Here is a 24,732-nt window from a genome sequence, read left to right on the forward strand (position 1 = left end):
TATATATATACATATTGATTAAGAGATAAAAATGTTACAGGGAAGGTTTGATTACTAACTGGAAGACAAAATTGTCAGACCTACAGATGCCTTTTTCAGATGACTTCAATTTCAGCCAGATTCTGAGTTCAGAACTAGTCATTATGAGATGGGTAATGAATGGGTTACCAAATGATCCATTTTCAGTTGATAATGCAGTTATAGTAAACTCAACACTAAAGTAAGTAATGGAAATTTTTCATAGTTAATTGGGTTTTGCAAATTTATTGTATTCAATTTAATTTTTAATAAAATAATGTAGTTTAAAAATTAATATGTTTTGTAAATTAATCCAGATTTTTCTGTGATATGGTTAACTTTAACCTTCCAGATTTAGATATGTATATAAATTCATTTATTAAAAGACAATAATTTATCTGTGTAAATCATATTACTGCTTCTTTATTTATTATTTCCATATTAGAATCTTAAACAATGGTTTAACTAGCTCCTTAAAGTAACAGATATATTGAGGGTTGGTCCTGGATTAAGGGTTATACACACTTTCACTCTATAATTAATGAAACAAAAATATTTTCCTTTAGTGAATACTTACATTTTTGTTTATGTGGTTGGCCTTTTTTTTTTTTTTTTTTTTTTTTTGAAATGAGGAATAGAAAAATCTATTGGAGATTTTCTAATACTCATTAATCCCTTTGGAGACTATGATCCACAGTTGTTGTTTGGCAAGTTATTTATTTCATAGTTGATAATTGAAGACAATAAGGTTTTAAAGAAATAACTAATGTCTCAATAATAACATACTTTCCAGAGATACTCAAACGACCAGTTTGTCAATACTACCATACTTATGTTACTAACCTACATAGGTGTTTATGTACTAAAGTGGATCCTTCTTATTAATGTTTTAATTTCAGGTACTGTTTACTAATTGACCCACAATCCCAGGCTAATAAATGGATTAAAAAAACTTATGCAGATAACCTGATCATCATAAGACTGTCCAGAAACTACATGCCTTTGGTTGAACGGGCCTTGCAAGACGGGAAGACCTTATTGCTTGAAGATATTGGGGAAACTATTGATGGAGCATTAGATCCATTAATAAAGCAACAGTTTTTTGATGAAGGTAAGCAAAAATATGCACATTTTTTCCTGGCATTTGTACAATGAGTATCACTAGTATTTTTTTTCAAAACTTGTATCAATTAGTTTTCCACTGGTTTACGTAAGTAAATAAATTTATATATTTCAAAGAATAAATTTGATAATAAACAAAATTTGAAGGAGTATAAACATGCTTAAAGGCAGCTGAATACAGAACAGAAACTAGAAAAGTGACCTCCCTTGATGACAGCTTATAATTGTCAATAATTGCTCCTAAGCTACCCCAACATGATGATAATTTGTCGTCAATTATGGTCAAAGTGTGTTAAATAACTATATAAGAAATAGAACATGACATAAGTATGGAGAATTCCTGTATACCATCAAGGTTATTCACAAGCAATCTGTTGTTTGAAGCTATTTTAGATAATCAATCAAATTATTTGTTGCTTAGAATACCACTTTAACCTATCATCCATTGTAATTCTATTTGTGTTCTTTTACTAGAGCTATAGGTTTATTTGCTCTTTTAGTTGTCTCATTCAGTAATTTTTTGTTTTAGTTTGAGTATTTTGCTAGCAATATGTGTTCAGCAATTTACCTCTTCATTTTCTTTTTGGAGCAAATATAAAATCATCTTAATTTCAACTTTTTCTGCTTATTTATTATAGCAGTATTTGGCCTATCTGACTGTCATTTAAAAAAGATAAATAAGCATAACATTTAATTACACATATTTACTAATGTTATATTTACATTACATTTTTATTTCAGGGAGGATCAGATTCATTGCTCTGGGTGATAATGTTGTATTAGTACACAAGAATTTCCGATTCTATGTTACTACCAAGTTAATGAACCCCAATTTCATGCCTGAAGTTTATAATCAGTTAACTGTGATTAATTTCACTCTAACTATTGAAGGACTAACTGATCAAATTCTTAGCACAATCATTGCCATGAAACAGTAAGCTAAGCTGTTTTTACAAAAATAACAGTAGTCTACCAATAACTAAAACTTTATGTATACCTTGTAGTATAACTGTAAAATGAACATAAAGAAGTTTTTTAGAGCATTCCAAAAATAAAATAAATAAAAACCAGGAAGTACCCATTTATAATACCAAACTTGGGACTGGTCCTTAAATTAATGTGTTATTTATAAAAAAACATGTTTCCAGATTTTACATTATACTAAAATATATATTTAAAGTTGACCTCCACCTAACATTTTTTTTCAGTCCTGAATTGGATGCTAAACGGAAAAATTTGATTACGGAAGGAGCAAAGAATAAAGCATTATTAGAGAGGTGTGAAATGGATATTTTGACTTGTTTGCAGAGGAAAGACCTTCTAACTCACCCAGATACTATTATCATTTTGGAACGTTCAAAGGTAATGTTTTAACAGTACACAAATGTTTTTATGCATTTACTTTTAAATCTAGCAGTTGTCCTTATATTAACAACCTTGGTGTTTGTTAACAAATATTTGTGAATTGATTTCCTAATTAGGGCAGTATTTAATATGGCATTTAACAATATTGGAACAACGAATCCTTATTAAAATACTTTTTATTTCAAAGAGTTTTTGATTTCAAGCCTCTTATACATTTAATGGCTGTCAAAGTTTATCAATTATATTAGTTTTTGTTGCAGCATATTGATGGGTATTTTTTATCTAAAGTTGTGGTCTATGGTAACTCCTAAATTTTTAATTGTTAACTCTATATTTAAAAAAAATTTACATTATGAAATTCGCTTCTTTGGGTACATGTTATGATTTTAATTAGATTAAGAAATAATGAATTCCGGGCATTTGTATTTTTGGGCCAATCGTGTACTGTCAGTAGTATCCTTTTGTTATTTGGGTTATCTAAAATAGCTTAGATTTTGTAATAATAATTGGATCTATAATAGAAAGTTTACCATAAATACGTTTTGGTAAAAATCCTGTAATTTTGGTGAGTTTCACCAACAAGTCACTAGTATTTGAGCCTTGCATAAACTTAGATATAACAAGAACTTCACTATTTCTTAGATAGACTGTTATCAAAATGAAATTTAATTTTTAACTCATTTCATGTGATTGTCAGAAATATTCATGCAAGGTTTTAGAAGATCTCTTGGTAATAACTGTTTTTGTTTTCATCTGAAAAAATGACTAGTTTACTTCAATAAAGTGTGGTTATATTATTGATTTTTGTAATAATTAGTTTGTCCTTTTATAAATAGTTAATGTTATTTTCTAGTAGGATGCTTGTTGCTACTTTATTTTCTTTTTTTTTTTATTTTATTTTATTATAAATCTTTTAGTGTTTCTTGTTATTGCACAAGTTTAATTTCAATCATAATTTACTTTGTTATTGATTTGTATTGACTTTAAATTTTTACATTGAATTCTGCAGTTGTAGTGTTACTTCTAGGTTGTAAAGAACAAAATGAGAAGTTTGTTATATTTTCAATTTTGAAAAATATTTAATGTTAGTATGTGGTTTCCTGTTTCAACAAGGTTACCAATCCCTGTAATGTTATTTTAGTTATTTGTTTAAAAAAAAAATCATAATAGTTTTGAATATTTTCAAGTTATTAGCATTTGAAGATATTTTAATCTTATTTTAATTTGAAATTTAAACATGAGTTTTATTGACATGAAAGCCTTGGAATTACAAATTATTGTGTTCTTAGTTTAAAAAGTAATTAGTAAGTCTAACATTATAAATTACAATTATATATTTATCATTTTAATTATATAAATAATAAATTAAATTACCAATTTGTTTATAAACCATCTTAGAGAATAACATGTTTAATGTTAATATCTGGTAAGAATATTTTAAATTATATTTTTCATATATTGCAAGTACAACATTTTAGTATAATAAAAATAAACTTTAAAAAAATCTTTACTTAATGTATTATAAATTTTAAGAAAGTTAGATGAATATTGTGGCATGACAGCCATACACGTTTGGGCATGGATCCCAGAATGCAGGTTCAGAACATTGTGGGTTTGATTCCTCCTAGGACATTTAATATTTATTTCTCGGAGGTCCCGAGAATTCACTCAATTATTAATAATTTATATCCTTAATAATAATACTGAATATTTGCAGACCACTGCCGAAGAAATTGCCATTAAAGAACAAGAATCAACAGTAGCAAGAAATGATATAGAATCCCTGAAGAGTTTATACAGACCAATTGCACATCGAAGTTCCTTCCTCTACTACACTATTGTTGACTTACCTCAGGTTGACCCTATGTACCAGTTCTCACTAGAATGGTTCATTACAATTTATGAGACTGTAGTACGAAAGCTGTAAGTGATTTATAATTTTATATTCAGTTTTATAAAGTCATAGTTTTTCAATTTAATATTCAATTTAATATGTAGTTGAGTGTGGTTAAGGAATACTTTTATGCAATGGCACTTGGGACGGGATTATTCTTTATGATTTAGGATATTTAAGTATAATTACTGATTCCTTGAAAATTTTTTTGTAGTGTTTTATTTCCTGTCAAATTGTTGTATATATCTTGTAAAAAGGGTTTATATATTCATGAAGGGGAGAAATTCTTCAATCAGTAGAAACAAAGAAAATTTATCATATTATATCAAATATAAATCATATTTGTGAATACAATTAATGTTCATATTGGGCAATACAAATAGGCCCAACTCTGGTACTAAAACTACTTAAAACTCAGAAGCTCATACCTTTTAAATCCCTCTCTCATTCATACAATCTTCCAACATTTAAAATTCATCAGTCCAGCAGACAGTATGCTAGTGTTATCCTGGCACGGTTTAACAGATAGAGAAGTGTTGGATGTAGAAGAAGAGCATGGCCGGATGGGATTTTTGGCAACAATTTAAAAGTCCAACTGGCAAAGGAGATAGGCAAGAAGGAAGGACTGCCAAGTGAACACTCATTTGCACAGTGCGTGCAGGAATTAATTGATGCTAGCACCTAACAGAAAGAGTCCTGGATGGAGATAGAGGAATCAGAATGGACCAGTGTCCCAGGATTAATCCGCCATCATGGCGGAAAAGGGAATATTGAGACAATCCATAGGAGAAGACAGGAAACGTAGAAAGAAGATCTAGTCATGGAAAACGAAGGAGTAATGGCCGCCGAGAAGACTGCCAATGCCATGGTTGTGGTAAAGTCGGTTGGTAGCCCAATGCTCCCATACCCAATGTTTTGAATATGGGCCAGAGGGACATATAGCCCCACAGTGTCCCTACATGCATCGGCGGAGGGAGCAGAATCAGCCTGAACCCATGGAGATCAACATACAGAGATTACGGTAGAGGAAAATTTCTCACAGGACGAACGGATCCGTGAGCAAGGCCACAGAATTGTCCGAGACCTTGGAGACAGAAAATGAAGCAGGAGACTCTTGGCGAGATAACGGTCAGTAAGACAAGAGAAGGACTTGGAGAAGAACTGGAGAAACAGCTAGAATAAAAGGAGAGTTCTGAGGAGTGTAACCACAAAGGGGCGACCACATGTTGGAGAACCATCATGTGAGAGGAGAGCCCGGGGGTTTGCCTGTTATATGAGTGAGGGGAAGAGTAGGCTGTCTGGTGGACTCTGGGATCGTCTGCCAAGAGGCCCTTGAGAAATTGAGTGGCGGAGAGAGGGAACTACAGGTCAGAATATATAACTGTCAGTTGATCACTCTGGGTGGGCCCTGCAGCGTTGAAGGGGAACCAGGAATTTAATTGGGTTACTGGGGGGCTAAGGGAGGGAAGGTAACAGTCCATGTAATGGGAAAAATGCCCCCAAGACTACCAGAGAATCATTGGTTGCAATCTTTTAGAAAAGGTGGGAGCGAAGATAAAAAATAGTGAAGGTCAGTGGGATAATAGAATTGGAGGGAAGAGGCACAGTTGTCAAAAAGTCGTGGATGACGGTATAGGGAGAGTTGGTGTGATTAACCAGAGGGAGAATTTGAAAGAGGCAATATTGAACAAATATGATAATATTTTTTTCAAAGAAGGGGAAGTACTGGGAGCTACAGGAAGAACGGTGCACAAAATCACATTGAAGCAGGATAGGGTGACGCGAGAGAAGCAATACCTAATATGCAATAGCAATGTGAAAGAGAGGCAATACCCCAGGCATTTTGAAAACATGTTAGGGAAGAAATAGAAAGTTTACAGAAGCAAGGGATAATAGTTAACAGTACTTAGCCCTATAACAGTCCATTGTAGTCCAACAGTCCAAGTAGAGTGGCCCACACGAAAATGGTAATCGATTATTACTAGATAGTTATCGATCACCGTTAACTCAATAGATTTGATGAAAAATACCCTATCCCGGGATTTGCAGATAATCTAGATAGATTATGGGGTGCAAAGATTTTTAATACATTGGACCTAAAGGCAGGATACCAGATGGAAGGAGATTCTCAACTAACATAATACAGACATCACATACAAGCCTGGTAAGGACAATGTAGTTGTAGATTGGCTCTTAAGCTCAATGTAATCAAGGATAATCAGGGAGAATCATCTGGACATATTAGACAGTTCTTGAGAGAGTGGACTCTGGGAGAAGAACAACAACCAGAAAAATCAGAAAACAGCGGAGAAACATATGAAGATGAAAATTCATCTGTGGAAAGATCAACAGAGATGGAAGATATTGATGAAATTATTAATGATAAACTTCGCCAAATCATATGGAAAACCAGAATTTCAGGGCTATTTCAATAGCCTTCACTCCATCTTCAGATAGAGCATGGAAAATACGGCAGCAGCAATATCGTGACTATATGGTCCCAGCCTAGTCTCAGGGAGAACCGAATCTGCAGAGCAATAAAAGATGCATTGAAAATTGCACAATATATATATATATATGGTGTGAAATTTTGATGCTAAAATTACAAACTGTATTAATGGTTTATATACAACTTTAAAAACTTGCTACAACCTAATGATAATTATTTTTATTTTACAGTTATTATCTATCACTTGAGGCTAATAACCATTTTTATGATAAAATAATTAGGTAGTATTATTTAATGGTATTGCACAATAGTATGTACTGAGCAAGGTTGATTTAATATAAAATTTTATATCACAGATATCTTATTCTTATTACTTAATAAATTATGAAAGAATGAAAGAAACGTAGATGTACTGTTTTTAAAACCAACAGTGAATTGTAATGTGCTGAGGAGGGGGACACAGTATTCCTGAAAAGTCCAAAAAAGTGATTAATATATGCATAGAAAACATTGAATTTTTGTTCTAAGATTTTGACTTTTAGGCAATTATAAATTTTAATTCCTTTTTTTTAATAAAAGAAAATATGTATTTCTTTTACATTACCAATCAGGACATGAAACAGATTCAATTAGTGATTTTCTTTTGATCTTTGGATTTTCATCATTTCTATAATCCCAAAACACAAGGTATAAATATCACTATTGTTGAAGCGTAAGTTACAAAATTAATAAGTCCAAAAAAAAAAAAAAATAAGAAAATAAATCATTATAAGCTGTTAATTGTGTTTCTCTTTATTGTATGATTTTTAATTATTGTTATTATTTTAAAAATTAATAATATTGTTAAATCTCATTTTCAGGTTAGTTGAAACATATGAAACAGTTCAAGAATTCCTGAGTGAATTGGAAACAACATTTAAATTAACATTATTCCGAAGTGTAGTAACATCATTGTTTAACAAGGACAGAATTTTGTATTCCTTTGTATTTACTACAGCAACTATGCAGTGAGTTTTAAATATCTGTTTTACTGTGAATATATTGATTTAATAGGCTACTAACTAGTGAATTTGTAATTAGACTTGGTATGTCACTTGGTATGTATGTATGTTTTGACTTAAACTGCTACATATGGAATATTAAGGTTTTTGTGGATATTTTTTTTTTAAATACAATAAAGAAATAAGAGACATTCTCCTGACCATTATTTATAACATTTTAATAGGCCTATCATGTTCCCACTAAACCTGTCTAAGAGCTGCATTGACCATGTCAAGCTGATTCCAAAGCCTATAAAAGCTGTAGTTCCTAGTCACTTTGTTTAAAAACCATGGTATCATCCATTTGATTGTTAATCAAACAGATGATATCGATAAGTAATGAAGCATCACACCTGCTAATCTGCTCGTATGATTTCTTACTCTCCAACTTTCACAATTTGAAAATTAAGAAGATAGTTTATGTTATTGAAAACAAATGATTCTTGATGACAAGGCATACTCAGATGGTATTATTGAGAGATTTACAGTTCCAGTTCTATTCCTGAAACTATAATGCCTATTTCCCACTGGTATGCTCTTCCACCTAACTATTGGCTGATGTACCCTCTTGATTTCTTTGCTCAATTTTTTTCTAGTGTGAGTGGCATTGGTTTATTCCATACAGCCGTATATTAATTAATTATATTCTATGAAATCTCTGATGGACAGTTTCCCTAATCCCTTTGTTACTGCCATTATTTATTAAATTAAATATATCTGTTTTACTAATATACTGTATCATAACTACATCTATTATACATTTTTCTTCATAGATTTCAAATATTTATGGATGTAACATATTTTTGTATAGTCTGTTATTTTTAATATACTATCATCAATAATATTTTGATTTGTATCTAATTCTTTGAACAATATTTCCCATTGTTTTTTGTTCTAGTTAGGATCTAGTTACTACAACAATTTTTGTATTGAAAAGTTTCAGTTAAGCCTCTTTTATGCAGGTAGTTATTGCTAATTCCATGATTTGCCCTGAGTCTGTTATAAGTTTTTACGATATCTTTCCCTTTGTTTGCTTGTGAGAACCACAGTTTTCAAAAGGTGTAGTGGCTATTTGTCAACAAGCAAGGCCATATTAGTAGTGGCTATAAATGAATGAGACAATGCATTTTTACTGACTTCTATTTGTATATTAAATTTTTGCAATAGCATTTCATAATGTAATTTATATTGAGAAAGTCTTTTAGTTGAATATACATCACATAATGATTGATAGTATTTTATAAAACTTATAAACAGTTGGAGTATATTTATTTTTCTGCTAAAAGGGCTTACTTAAGATGAGTGTTCAAAGGTTTACTATTTTATTGTAACATTTCTGATTGTTAACATATGTTTTAAAAAAGGTTCTGTCTGTTAGTAGTTGTCTTCTGAGTTTTATAGGTGAATCACTAGCTTCATTTAATAAGGCATCTGGTGGAATTAGGAGCACCTAAACAAATTCTTATGCTCTTATAATTAATTACATCTAACTTACACAAATGTGTATTTGGAGCCTCGCCGTAAGTTGTGCCTCCATAATTCGAATATTGATCTTATCATGCTCCTTTAACATAACAAAGATATATTAGAATCTAATCCCCATTACTACTATTGCTAATCATTTTATAAAATACTAGATTTTTTCTTGGTCCATTTTGTGATTTCCTGAATGTACTGATTCCGATTTAGTTTTCTGCTAAAATAATTCCCTAAAAATCTCATATGAATGCTTGGGAAGAGAAACCTTGCAAAACGAAATTGGTCATTAGATGGAAATGCGTGTTCTCTACTGAACAGGCATATAACAGGTTTGGAAGCAGAAATTGTCATTCTCGTGTCTAACTCTGATCTTCTTAAACTCCCTACTGTTTTGTCCATTAACTCGACACACTTATTAATATCCTTTGGGGGATACATATAAAAATACATCATCGGCAAATCGTAAGAGACTTTCTGAGGTATGCATTTTTAATGTAAGTAAAAAAATCAGGTAATTTATTTCAAGTTTCTAACCACCACCATTCCATTCGGTGGTTTATCATCCTTTCAAATGTCTTTATTACACACGAGCTTAATGAGATCAGTCTGTATGAGGTAGTCTTATTCGGATACTTATCTGGTTTCAAGATTAGTACAACACAGAACTCCTTCTATGAGTTAGGTATTATATTAGATTGCCTAACATCATTTAAAATTTTGTAATAAGAATATTTTCATAGGAAACTTATTTAACATTATATAGTGAACATTGTCTAGTCCTGGAGCTGTATTTGGGGTATTTTTTTTAAAGAATTTGTAAGTTCTTCCAGAGTAATCTTTTTCGTTAGTTGAAAATATTCTTCAGAGAACTCTTCACTATCAGCAGTATTTAAAATATTTCAAAAAATGGCTAATAGAGGAGCTATAGTGACCTTAAATCCTTCACACCATTTGTCATTTGTAACAAGGTTAATAGTTTTACATATGTAACAGACCCATCATTCAACAGTACTAATTTTGAGTTTTCTACTACAGATATTAATTCATTGCCCATTTATCACGAAAATTACAGCCTCACTGATAATGGTGAGTATTTGTGTCTCAAGACAAAATTAAATTGGGAAATCAACAATTTAGTGGTTACTACATCCATATTTATCTATGCTTTGAAAATTTTAAAAAAATGTGAAAAGGTATATTTATTCCTGATCAAAATGGCAACTCCGCTCCAGCTATCATCTCTATCTTTCCTTATGATATTGTATCACATATTTGTTAAACTTAAACCAGGTTTTTGATACTATGGCAATATCAATATTATTTGTAAAAAGAAAATATTCTAAACTATTTTTATTAACTATTGCAGATCTTACATTCCATTTGAATGATTTAGGAATAGAAATGTTTTTTTAATTAAGAAACTGATCATATTGTTCTATAAAAATGATGAAAATAGTTAAGTTGAAGGCTAATTGATTGATATTTTATTAATAAGCTTTCTACTCTTTCTTTAATCATGTTCCTAATTTCTTCTTCTGAGATGGTTAAATTTTACTTAGTTAAAGTTGAAAGTATAATAGAATATATAGCTTCTGAAATTTTATTAACTTTATTCAGTTTTCCATACCTAACCTGGTAACAGTTTAAGTTTTGGAATGTTTGTATTTTAAGGTAACGGATTTGAAGGGTACAAAAGTACTGTTTAAATATTATTAATCTCTTAAAATTTATTCAGTAGGGTCGATTTGGGTTGTTTATCTGGATTTGATGCCCAAAGTCTTTTGTTTACAATAATTTTAGTTTTAACTGATGGATTTATTTTTTGAAATACTTGATTGTTAACCTGTTCTAAAGTTGGGAAGTTTTCTGGCATTGGCCTTAAAATGGCCCAACTATATGATTTGCCTTCTAAAAAATCTTTTACTTCCATATCGATAAAGTATAGTAGAAGAGTGTCCTCCTTTCTTCAAGTGTTTTTCACCACAATCCAAACATCTATTGAATGCAATGACAACACTGTAATCTTCAGCGACTCCCAAGCCGTAGTACAAAAATTAACAACACCAGGTGCCGCAGGGTCACCCACAGAAGAAAAGTGCAGAAACATGGTTGCTATCATGAAGAAAAGAGGAAGGGTTGTAGCTCTGCAGTGGATACCAGGCCAAGTTGGTATAGATGGTAATGAAATATAGATGGAAGTTGGCTAAGCTCGGTTGTGCAGAGAACCAGCCTGTTCTACCACTTTCCTACAGAACAGTAAAATCACTTATAAGCTCTTATTGTAAGGACAAAACAAGTGCTAGACGCAAAGTTCAAGGGGAAGGAAAGAAGTGGGAGAGCCTACTGCATAAGAATAAATGAATTCCCGGCAATCTTAGCAGAGCTGAGAGAGTGGCTTGGTTCCGGCTAGTAACAGGACATGATCTGCTCCAAAAACACCTCCATCGAATTGGCATCGTAGATTCCCCGAAATGTCCTCTATGCAACATGGGAGACATGGATGGAGACCATCTTTTAACGTGTATTGGTCTAGAAGATGTTGAGCAAGATGCGGACCAGCTAAGAGGAAGAGTAAAATTGTATTGGACTGCAAGAGGAAAAAATGGCGTAATAGCCCACTTTCTGTGGCATAGGAAAAAAACAACAAAAAAAATCCAAACATCTGGGTATCCTTTGAAGTACTTTACACTGAGTGATCATGTGTCCATAGAAAAAACAATTTTGACACTGTATGACTGTTTGAATGTACCTGCATATTTCACATCTTATGTGGTGAATAATAATATAATTAGGGAGAAACTGACTTCTAAAATTGATTAGAACTGTACCCATTGGTTTAAATTCATATTCTTTTGTATCTTGGTTTTTTACCTGGCTCCGATAACTTTTAGGGATTTGAAGTATAAATTTTTTGTGATTCAATATGTCTTCTTCTGATAGATTAATATCTATGCCCCTAATTATACCTTTTCTTTCAAACAAAAAACGAGGTATATACACTAGAAAATTTTTGGCTTTTGGAATTTCCAAATTGACCAATGTGTTCACGTACAATTCTAATTATGTTTCAACTTTTATTCTGTTGTGACACCACCTGGTAATAGACAGAATATTACTGAATATTGCTGGATAAGTGTCATTTAATAATTTACCTACCGTCATTGGGTGTATTCTACTATTCCAACCCATTCTGTTGATCTATTCTCAACAAAAACATAGACCCCAGTCTCTCCTCATATAAGTGAAGCAATGAGTTTTAGCTGATTATATCTACTGAGGATCTATTTTTTATGGGAACTTTATATATTGTGTTTTATTTTTATTTTCAACTGACATTTCTATTTCTGTATTCAAATTAATCGTCAAAATGTTACCAAAAATAATCAATTTATCAGGAGGAATAAACTCTTTCTCGTCAATTGAGTCTGCATTGTGCATTGTCAGTTTAAAAAAAAAAAAAAAAATATTTTTTTTTATTTTCTTCTTCCCTTAAAACTCCCAAAAAACAATAATTGAGAGAATTGCCGTACAATCAAACTTAAAGAAACAACATATTGTAATATCCTCTTTTTTTATGAAGTTATTTTTTATATATAGATGGTTTTTAGTATGTTTTATTTATGATAGTGCCCCACCAGACCTAGCTCTGCCTACTCCCCACCTGGCATCCGCTCTCACTTCAATTGGCTTGTCTATAACTCGTCGATAACTACGTGTATAGTATGTAAAAAAATTATCGATTATTGTATTATATCAAATATATCTTCTATATACCATATACCATCATGACAACCATAGAAGAAAAATTCAATATATTAATAGAAAAAAATATCAGGTCTAGAAATGAAACTAGATGAAAATATGAAAAACGAAGAAGAGGAAATAAGAGATATAAAATCAAAGTTTAATGAATTTACAACGGGCATTCAAAATTTTAGAGAAAGAGAGAAAAATTTAAATCGAAAGCGAAATATAATAATATTTGGCTTAGACAGGGAAAATATTTCTGAAATGAATAACATGATTATGGAAATACTGAAGTATATTATACCAAACTTTCGACCATATGACGTAACAGAAATAAGGAAAATCAACCCTAAAAATAAAAGTGGCCCGGTAATCGTTAAACTAAACTCATTATTTTTGAAAAAAGATATAATGAAAAACAAATTTAAATTGGTGAAATCTAACAACTTTAAAACAATTAAAATCAAAGATGATATGCCGAAATCTGTAAGAAATATCAGAAAAGAACTGTTCCCATTTATGAAAAATCACTGGGAAAAAGGAAATAAGGTGAGCTTGAGATATGACAAACTTCTCATAAATGATCAAATTTTCTCACTAGAACAGTTACAGTCTCAAGAAACTTTCAAGAAAAAAAGGGAAAGAAGTGAAGAGGAAGACAAAGAAGAAATGGCAAAAAATGTATGCAATAAACCAGAGCCAATGTCTAAAGGAAAAAGATTGAAAAATAACAAAATTCACCATAGGTCTATAAGTTTGGACAAATTCTTTGTGACTCATAAAGAAGTAACTAAAGAAATGAATAAAAGAGAACCACCCGGGACCAGTTCATAGCTGAAAAAATACCCAATGATTCATGGTGAAGACAAAAGCATTCTCAAGGTTTGTTCATTAAACGTTCGGACATTGTTAAGAGAAAAGAGGTTGGAGGAGTTAAATCATGCTCTTTATGACATCAAATGGGATGTTATTGCTCTGGTGGTGGTTAGAGAAAATACTCTTTAATTCTAGAACAGAGTTCAGGAAATATTTTCATGCATACAGCATCTCAAAATGGAATCTATGGAATAGGATTTTTAGTTTCGAGAAAATTTAAAAATGAAATAATAGAATTTAAAGAAATAAGTTATAGAATAGCCGTGTTAAAATTACAAATAACTCCTATTAAACACATAACTATTGTACAATTACATGCCCCTACAATGGAAGACTCAACAGAAGCAAAGGAAAAATTCTATGAACAATTGAGTTTATTAGTGTCTAGATTTAAAAGAAAAAACAATTGGATTGTTGTGATGGGAGATTTCAGTGGCAGAACTGGATTCAAACTAGATGGTGAAGACCAAGTTATGGGAGACTGGGGATTTGGTGAAAGGAATGAAGGTGGCTACCGAATAATAAACTTTTGCTCTAGTCAACGTTTGAAAATTGTCAACTCATTCTTTAAAAAAAGGGTAAAGGCAAAATGGACATGGTGTTCACCCAAAGGCCACAAGTTTGAGCTAGACTATTTTCATACTAATCAAATCAATTTAGTAAAAAATCTAGAGATCATAAACAGTTTCAATTTTAACACAGACCAAAGGCTGCTAAGAGCGGAGTTAAATGTTGAAAGGTTCAAGGAAAAGAGACCATTTAAAGTGAAAAAAAAAAATATCATTCTTCAAAACAAACCCAAATAGAAAAATTCTGTACAGATTTCTCAAAATATATTGAGAACAGTCAAACATGTAGAGAAGAAAATACTCCCTTTAATGTATAGGAAAAACATAACCTCATCTCTAAAGCTATTGATGATACAATTACACAGGTTCCCAGCTTCATTAGAAATAAAAAATGTAAACTATCCTAGGATACTAAAAAACTTTTTATTATTCACAAAAGGATAAAAGAAAGAAGTGATACTTCGGAAAGCTAAAGTAAAGATCTCATGGCCATAAGTAATCAAATTAGGAAAAGTACAAAAGAAGATCTGGAAAAACACAATATAAATATTATAGAAAACATTTTAGCAGAGAGCAGGTCTACAAAAAGAACTGTCCAAAGGCAAACAATCGATGGTTGCTCTGGAAAACAATAGAAGGGAGGTCATAACCAATAGGGAAAATATAAGCAGAGTAGCCACAAAATATTCCAAAAAAATTTATAAAAGTAACAGAGAAACTTTAGATATAAGAGAAGAAGGAAAGATGGCCAAAAATTTAGGGGAAGTTCCACCAATAATGGAAGAAGTATCTTTTATTTTGAAAAAATAATTGACTGATTGACTGACTTGAGGGCAAAGCTTTGATATTGAGAGGGGTGTGCGGCAGGGTGATCCGGTATCCCTAATTTTGTTTGTTCTTGTGTTGGAGATGGTGTTCTGGCGTCTTGGATGGAAAGAAGTAGACATCAAAATAAATGGAAAATGGCTTAGCAACCTACGTTTTGCAGATGATATTGTGCTCTTTGCAAAAGGCATGGAACAACTGAGAGAAATGATGAAGCGGCTTCTGGCATTGTGTGAAGAGGTTTGTCTTTATCTGAACTACCAAAAGACGAAACTTATGACAAATGGCGTAAAAGAGGAGTATGAAATTAACAACCATAAGTTGGCATATGTTGAAGAATATATTTATCTGGGTCAGTTAATATCATTCACGGATAGAGGAGCAAAAGAAAAGATGGAGTGGTATGTTCAAGAGGATGGCAGGATCTCTCTGGTGGAGAGCTGCTAGGGACAGGGAGGTCTGGAAGAAAAAAGGGAAAGAACTCGCCTCCTAATAGGACTGGTCACCCCGGGAAGAGCTGACAATTACTCCCGAAAGGGAAGGCCTATGCAGGAAAGGAAAACGGAGAGCTGCTAGGGACAGGGAGGTCTGGAAGAAAAAAGGGAAAGAACTCGCCTCCTAATAGGACTGGTCACCCCGGGAAGAGCTGACAATTACTCCCGAAAGGGAAGGCCTATGCAGGAAAGGAAAACGGAGAGCTGCTAGGGACAGGGAGGTCTGGAAGAAAAAAGGGAAAGAACTCGCCTCCTAATAGGACTGGTCACCCCGGGAAGAGCTGACAATTACTCCCGAAAGGGAAGGCCTATGCAGGAAAGGAAAACGGAAAGATGGAGAGAAAGAAGAAGAAGAGAAAATTGATAGAAGTTAATGTTTTGTCAACTATTATATATATAAATTTATTATTATTTTTTTTCTCTCTATCTTCTTTAAATGTTTATATTATATTTTGTAATGATTTTAATTTAATTGCATAAATAAAAGCTATTTCATTTTCATTTTCATTTTTATCATTTCATATAATCATCATGTAATTCATCATACGTTTCAGTATTGTTTATTTGTTTTATTGAACCACATAGCATACTAACTAATTTTGATAAGTCAAATATGGTGTAAGGATGCAGCATCCTTCAAAATATTTAAGATGACAGCATACATCCTTCCGAAGTCTTTTTCAATTACTGCAATGTTGAGTTCGTAGATTGAAATGTTTTCAACTTTTGTTGTTTCTCTAACACAATTGTGGTACAAATTAGTCCCAGAAGAAATAGAAGACAATAACAATTATCAATGAAATATTTACATCATCATGAATCATTGTAAGTGAATTAGAGCAGTTGTCCTACAATCGATGTTTTTCATCAACTATTGAGGGAGAAGAGACAAAGAAGGACACTTGTTTAGGTGTGGGATAGATGACATCTCCTGGAAGCAGGGGGTGCTGACCATCCTTTGTTTATGGTCAGTGGCAGATAAATAGAAAGAAGACATCAAGAATCTGCAGGTATCCAAGAAAAGATATTGAAGGAAGAAAGACACTTTTTGTTTCGATCGCCAGCGGATTGGACATCGAGAACCATCAGTCATCAAAGAAGCACATATAATTGGTTTGTTTGCTCTACCTAGGATTTAATTATATGTACAAAGGCAGGTATTAATTTAGTTAAGTGTCATTGTGTTTTGATTGTCTGGAAAACCTGCCCTGAGATAAGAGTCAATATTGTAATATAATTTAAAATAAAATTCTCATATCGATTTAATATTTAATTTATTCATTAAACCTTGTAATCATCATAGCTATATTTGAGGTCTGATAATAATAAAAACTAGTAAATTTCCTTTTAATTATTTTAATAAATCTGGGATATTACAATATTTAAAGTAAACTAAAAATCTTATCTGTCCAGATAGCCATTTCATTGATCCTCTATATTTGAAAGTTGAACTGCTTGTTCAATTTGGATGGTTTCCTTCCATCTTTCATATAAAATTTCCTTGTTCTTCTAAACTAATCCATGTTCATCTCCTACACTCTTACAGTGTTACATAACATTAAATTGTAAATAACAAAACTTAGCCAACTGAGAGGTTTTAAGCGGATACAATGTATGGTGGTTCCTTAGATATTTTCCTTTTTAGAAAACTAAAGTAATACAGTCAGGATTGAGGGAGGTGAAGTTGATCGCCTGCTCGTGGTGCCCCCTGCGTAATCCAAACGATCAACAGCTGTCGCCAAACAGCCCGTAAACTAGCGACAAATGCTACAGAAAGTGCCCAATAGGCAAGCAAACAGACTTTTTAAAGGCTCCAACAAATCTGGTATGAATATTAAATCTATTTTTTGGAATGCCGGAGGATTAACCCAGGACAAATATACAGAATTAAAAGTATTCATTGGTAAAAATGAAATTGATATCTTCATCTCGCTGGAAAATCGTCTGAAGACATACAATATATACAATATTACCAGCTTCCTGGATATAAAGTAACATCGCTGAAACGGTCACGGCAGATCGCATCTGTTATTGTGATAGGCGTGAAGACTCAATATGCTACTACAGTAAATAAAATGCATGAAATGAATATAGATGATAAACAAAGCTATCCAAGTACAGATTGCTGTCGACAGCAAATGGTTGAATTTTTATTTTATCTACAATCCCCCAAAAAATAAGTATGATCTCAGCTGGCTTGAGAATGTATGGGACAATCAGACACTGGTTGTGGGAGATTTCAATGCACATTCACCAAGATGGGGGTATAAAAGCTCCGATACAACAGGTAACATAGTAGAAAATTTCATAGATGGTGGACCAGTGGTGTATATCGAGAATGTTGATAATTTGTCTACAACGGGCAGCAAACGCATCCGGATCTTGTACTCAGTCATCCGAGGCTGGAAAATAAATTAAGTCTTAAATTACACCAGGCTCTGGGATCTTCTGGTCATAGTATCCTCTTACTTGAGATTAAAGCAAACACATTGTATAAAAAGCAAAGAGAACCATGCTTTCTGAGATGGAATTTCAAAAAAGCCAAATGGGAGGATTACCAACAACAGTCCGATGTGGAAATCACTGAGCAATTGCTCAACGGTAACATAGATCACATAAAGAAGCAACTGAAGGACCAAATACTCAAGAGTGAAATTTATACCGAGAGGTAAAATTAAAAAGTATAACCCTTTTTGGACGGTGAGGTCGAAGAGATGAAGGTGGAAAGAGATGCGGCTCGGAGGGCAGCAAAAACAAGTGGTTCCCAAAAGGATCGTATAACCTTAAGACAAAAGAATGGTATCCTTAAAAGACGCATTATAACTTCAAAAAGGGAAGCATATAGAAAATTCCTTGAAAACATTGATTTTAGAAAAGATGGCACTAAAGCATATAAGTCCTTATCTAGGATCAACAGAGATAGTGTCGATGCCAATGAACCTATGATAGATGGTTTATAAGTATTAACTAGGCAGGATGACATTGCCAATAAATTTTGCAAGATTTTTGCTCAAACTAGCAATTTTAAACCCAAGCATAAAATACCTTGCATATCCTGGAACAAGGAAGCTAAGAGTGAAATTAATGAGCCATACTCTATGAGCAAATTGACACTAGCCCTAGAGGACACAAAAAGCGGAAAGGCACCAGGTATAGACGGCATACATTCAGAGTTCCTCAAGCACATAGGGCCAAATGCCAAAAGCGTAATTCTAAAGTTTATTAATTTAACATTGGAAAGTGGATACATCCCAGATCTTTGGAGGAAATCTCAGGCCATACAAATTATTAAAAAAGGTAAACCACACAATTCTTTTGACAGCTATCATCCAGTGGCACTGACGAGTGCGCTCTGCAAAGTTGCGGAAAAAATATTTTAGAGGAGACTCCTGTCTGCACTATACAAAAACAAGAAGGGCTTATATAGCTTGCCTTTCCCAGGCAATTAAGGTAGGATTTCATAAATATCAAAGTATGCTAGCTGTCTTCATTGATTTCAGATCAACATCTGACCGAGTATGGAGAGATAAGCTAATACACCAATTAGCCCTTATGAAAATTGATGGAAAACTGATGGGCTGGATCAAATCATTCCTTTCCCAACAGCATATTTCTGTGAGGTATAGGGCAAACACATCAGAATTCAAGCAAGTAAAACAGGGACTCCCTCAAGATGCAGTACTGAGTCCAATGCTATTTAACATTATGATTAATGACGTCATAGATACATTGATGGAGAAATCACCCGGTACAGAAGCGTTACTGTATGCTGACGACTTGATAATCTGGGGGACCAGCAGTAGGATCGGTACTCTTGAAAAGTGGGCCAACGATACCTTAAAGGTTCTGAAGAGCTGGGTAGAAGAAAACAAAATGATTATCAACACGCAAAAGACAGTATACCAACTATTTATCCTTTCTACAAAGCAGTATGTACTCCGAGTGAATCTTGATAATCAAACTATTAGCAGGACTCAGCGAAATGTCTAGGACTGATCCTGGATGATAAGCTAACCTGGGCTAAGCAATGTGAGCATGCTGCAGATAAAGGAGAATCAAGACTGCGACAAATGAAATGAATCACAGCCATAAAACGATTATGGTTACGGCTACCGATTCAGTGCTGGGATGTCTTGATATATAGTTCAAAATAAGGCATTGGGGGTTATTACCGGTGCGGCTAAATCGACACCGATTCTAGCCATGCAACTGCAGGCAGAGATCAAGTCCCTAAAAGATAGGCGAAAAATTAATGCCGTCAATATTTACGAGCGCGTGCTTAGGAATGACAGTAATTACCGGGCCAGCACTCTTGGTAATACTAGGCGACTAAAAAAGCAGCTAACATTTATTGAGACAACAAGATCCATTATCACAAGCCTAGGCTTGAACTTTAAGATAAGAGAGCCTCTGCCTGACTTGACTAAACAAAGCGTTTGGACGTGTCCATTTGCTATAGCGCTGGATCTAATAATGCCCATCAACATATCCATAATTCCAGCTGAAGAACTAAGGACTGTGGCATTGGCCACTTTAGCCGAGTGCTATCCTGAGCCAGAATGGATCCATATATACACTGACTGGTCAGCTGCAGAGGCAAATAAAAATGCGGGTGCAGGTGTCTAGCAGCCTGTTCCAACTGTCAGCACCTACTAGAGTAAACGCTACCAATTTTGATGGAGAGGTAGCTGCTATTACTTTAGCTTTAGAAAAGCTTACTCACGCCTGCGGAAAGAAGATAGTTCTGCTGTCAGATTCTAGGGCAGCACTGCTGGCAATAGCATCTGGACATCCCTCGGCAAATGCTAGAATTCTCGCATCCTGGAAATCTAGAGAAAGTAAAAGAGAAATACTTAAAGTATTGGTAATGCAGTGGATTCCAGCCCATTGCGGTATACATGGGAATGAGGAGGCGGATCGACTTGTATGGTTAGGGGCTACCCAACCACAGCTGCTTCTTCCTATCACAATGGACATGGCAAAAGAAATGGGCCGAAGCGCTATCACTGAAAGAGCAGAGGAAAGGAGTAGAGGAGAATGTGGGGGCCAGAAATGGGCAGCATTGCTAGATCCTAAGAGGTCCCCTCCATTGACTTTACCAAGAGCGGTGTCAGTGGCATGCTTCCGGTTGACTACTGGACATGACTATTTGCAGCACCACCTGAAGAGAATAGGAGTGGCTGAGTCTTCAGTCTGCGTTCTGTGTGGAGATGGTGAGATGAGTAGCGATCACATATTTGCATGTGCGGCAACGGCGGACTTGATTACAGAAAGAAGTTACATGAACAAAGCTAAATTATACTGGGTTGTTCGAAACAAAATGGCAGAAATGCCTCCTTTGTCATAGGAAAAAAAAAAACAGTCAGAATTGATATTATCTTTTCATATAACTATCAATTAAACCCCAAGTGTCTCTATGTTGTTTTAGCATAATCAATTATCTACAAAGAGAATCATTTATTAATTAACCTAGTTAATTAATAATAAAATTTCTATATACATTAAAATTGTATATGTAAATAAATTATTAATAGCAGGAAAATTAGTGATCAGAGATTAAAAGAATAATGTGTTGGAATGATTATATTAATAGCATATATTTATATATAGACTGAAGCCATAATAATATCATAAAATTAAATAAATTTATGGGTGAGTAACTTGTGTCCCATCTTCTCAACCACATTTTTATTTTTCATGAATATAGTATTGTTCATGTTTCTTATTGATATAGTAGTTTCCAAGTACTTAAATTTGCTCAAAATATTCTTTCTTTCTTTTTTTTTAATAAATGGAATTTGGTCTGGGTGCGATCAAATAAAACTCAAATAGTAAATTGGTATACTATTTTTATTTGAGCCAACGTTTCCAACTTTCTTTTTTTTAATGTCAGTGCCTTCACTGTCTATTAGTAGAATCCTTACTCTACTAATAACTATATGCATTATATTATGTATATTTATTAGAAGATGTAACTCTTATCAGGGATAAATCTCGTTATGGCTCAATACATTAAATAGAAACTAGTGTAAAAAGACCAAGACCTCAACTAAACTAGGCTCTGCTAGCAGTGTTAGTACCACATAGTTCCAGGAATTGTATACACATATGCAGTTCAGAATCATTTTAGTAACTTCTATATTCTAACAAATTCTTTACCAGTAGTACTCATTTAGTTTTTGTATCTTTGACTTCTAATTACTAAATGGTGTATATGTTACTAAGTATCAGTAAATTACTTATCACCAGTGGTGTAGTCCTAAACTGTATAGTATGGGAATGCTTACCATCTTCTGAGCATTGACTAACAGCTGGTGATCCAGAATGCCACTCACCCCTTTACAAGGTGGTTTGTGAAACGCTCACCGCTTTTTAGCCTAGTCAGTGTTTAACCAAACAGTGCATTGGTTATAAGCTACTAGTATTGAACTGTAAAAAAGTAAGCAGGTAGTATTATCACTGCACAATACAATTTAAATAATTTACTACCTTAATAGTTACTCTAGTAATTTCCAAGTAGTTTTTCCAAGCAGAGTGGGAATGCTTTTCCGACACGTTCTCGCCCCACTACACCACTGCTTATCACTACCCAAAATTAAACTTTTGTCTTAATTAAGAGAATTAAGCCCAGTATGTCTGAACTAATTATGAGCAAGAAATAAAATAATTTATTAAATTAATTATAAATATTGTTAATGTTTTACTCAGTTAAAGTTAATGATTCTTAATTTTCAGAGCGGAAGGTGTACTAAAAATGGACGAATTAAGTTTCCTCTTGACTGGTGGTATAGCGCTGGCTAACCCATTGCCTAACATAGCAGAAACTTGGTTACCAAAATCTTCGTGGGATGAAATTTGCAGGGTAGAATCTATAGAAGCTTTTGCAGGTAACTTAAAACATGTTCATTTAACACCTAAAAAAAAGTATAAATAATTAAATAATAGGGGAATAGATTGCATAAAAAATATATATTAATCTTTTTGCAAAAAACAAAAAATTCGATCATAATGGAAATAAATAAGTAAGAATTACAGTTATGGCAATTTATGAACAAGAACAATGTTAGTTTTAATATGTCATGTTTCCAGGGTTTCCAAATTCAAATATTATATAATAAGTTAATAATTAGGAAAGATAACAAACATCTTTTGGATAAACCAATCTTTTTTTCATATCTTCAATAAAGTATTGCTAATAACTGGACAAACCTTGATAAGAGAATTCAAGAGTAGTTCTTAGTAATGAATAGTGAATTATTCATATTAAAAAAGAAAATTAGATTTGAATGAAATAAATAACCATGGTTCATATGGTTAATTAGTTTTACCATGTTTTACACTTCTTCTTTTACATGTTCTCCACTAGTTTTCTTATTTTTTTTAAATAAACAAAAATAGTTTTCTTGGTGTAGATTACTTTAATCTATTTTTGGGAACCAAAAATCCTTTTTCTAAAAGTTTAAGGAAAACCTTCCATGTGATTTTGAGATTCATTTTGAAGAGACATAAATTGCTCATAGTAGAATATATGGTACATGTAATGGATGAGACAGAAAAGTGGTGATGGCGCATGCATAGGAGGTAGTGAAGAGAATAGTAAGAATAGTAGAGAGAGAAAAAAGTCATGAATTTGTTTAATGAATCAATTTATGGACATTGGTGCTGAATCTGGTGTGTGCAAAACTGTGAAAATTTGGAATACACACACATACATATATATATATATATATATATACGTATATATACATATCTCCCCCCTCTCTCCTTGCTATTTAACATTAATTTGTCTGAAATAGAATTAAAAATTAATAATTAGTCCTGTATGTATCCTCTTGATTACATCAAATGTCAAATTAAATTGTCGCTAGATTTCTAACCACACATTCCACTTAATATTTAGTGACCAGTTAAACCAACAGGAAATTAATACATGGCCCCTCCAGTTGATAATTTATCAATAATGAATAAACAAAAATCATTTATCTAATAAATTTGTTAGGATTTCCTATTTTGTAGCTAATATTAGTAACATTTTTTTCAGAATTTGCTAGTCATTTTAGAACTCACTTGGATCAGTGGCATCACTTTTACGAGTTAGGCACACCAATTTTCCATGATATACCTGCCCCTTGGAGTGATAAATTGTCTTTGTTTCAAAAATTAATAGTTTTTCGCATATTTCGATCAGATCGGGTGAGCTTTATACCTACTTTGTCAATAGATGTACTTACCTTGTTAAGTAAGTGTATTTATACTTATACTCTAAGTGTAGAGATACTTATTAATTATTAATGAACACAAACTCTGACACTCACACACACTATAACAGCACACAACAACACCAAGGTCATTAACAGTACACACCCTACGATTACCTTTCCTAGGAAGCCGCCCCTCTGGAGGGGAAGTAGGTCTGGCTACGTAAAGGGGATTATACCTCCACCGGAGACCTAGTGCCAGGCGAGGTGCACGCCTGTCCAGGTTAGCAACTGGAGGAGCATAGCACATTACTGCACGCAGCACAATACATTACACACAAAGGTCTATACAGCTGTCCCTTACTCCTCTCTCTACTGCTGGACTAGCCCTCCTGGGAGAGTTGTTCCAGAGGGTACAGGGGAAAAACGAGGAATGGCACTCCCCGGCTGATGAGATAGTACAGGAGCCCACTCCTCTTAACCCAGAAGGACCGGCTGCTCTATCAGCTCAATGTAAAAGTTCAGACACTGTAGTAGTTCCAGTTGGTGACTGGATAGGACTACTGCACGTTCCAGAGTTTCTCTTCCGAGGCCACTGGACTCCACTCCAGGGAGCAAACTTTTTTAGTTTTTTAGTGAGGTGGGGTTGAGCTGGA

General features: G+C 33.3%; 1 protein-coding gene across 1 annotated transcript in view; it reads left to right on the top strand.

Annotated features, from left to right (window-relative positions):
* LOC106682461 (dynein axonemal heavy chain 7) overlaps nt 1-24,732 on the top strand; it is a gene marked incomplete at its 5' end in the record, with an annotated part of 70,992 nt that overhangs the window by 11,166 nt on the left and 35,094 nt on the right. Inside the window, 8 exon segments of the mRNA XM_014423327.3 lie at nt 41-220; nt 918-1,129; nt 1,882-2,074; nt 2,349-2,502; nt 4,223-4,428; nt 7,709-7,855; nt 22,614-22,765; nt 23,920-24,071. Coding sequence (XP_014278813.3) covers nt 41-220; nt 918-1,129; nt 1,882-2,074; nt 2,349-2,502; nt 4,223-4,428; nt 7,709-7,855; nt 22,614-22,765; nt 23,920-24,071 — 1,396 coding nt within the window.

Source organism: Halyomorpha halys, unplaced genomic scaffold (assembly GCF_000696795.3).
Source record: "Halyomorpha halys isolate HHAL.00 unplaced genomic scaffold, Hhal_1.1 Scaffold415.1, whole genome shotgun sequence".
Lineage (NCBI taxonomy): Eukaryota > Metazoa > Arthropoda > Insecta > Hemiptera > Pentatomidae > Halyomorpha > Halyomorpha halys.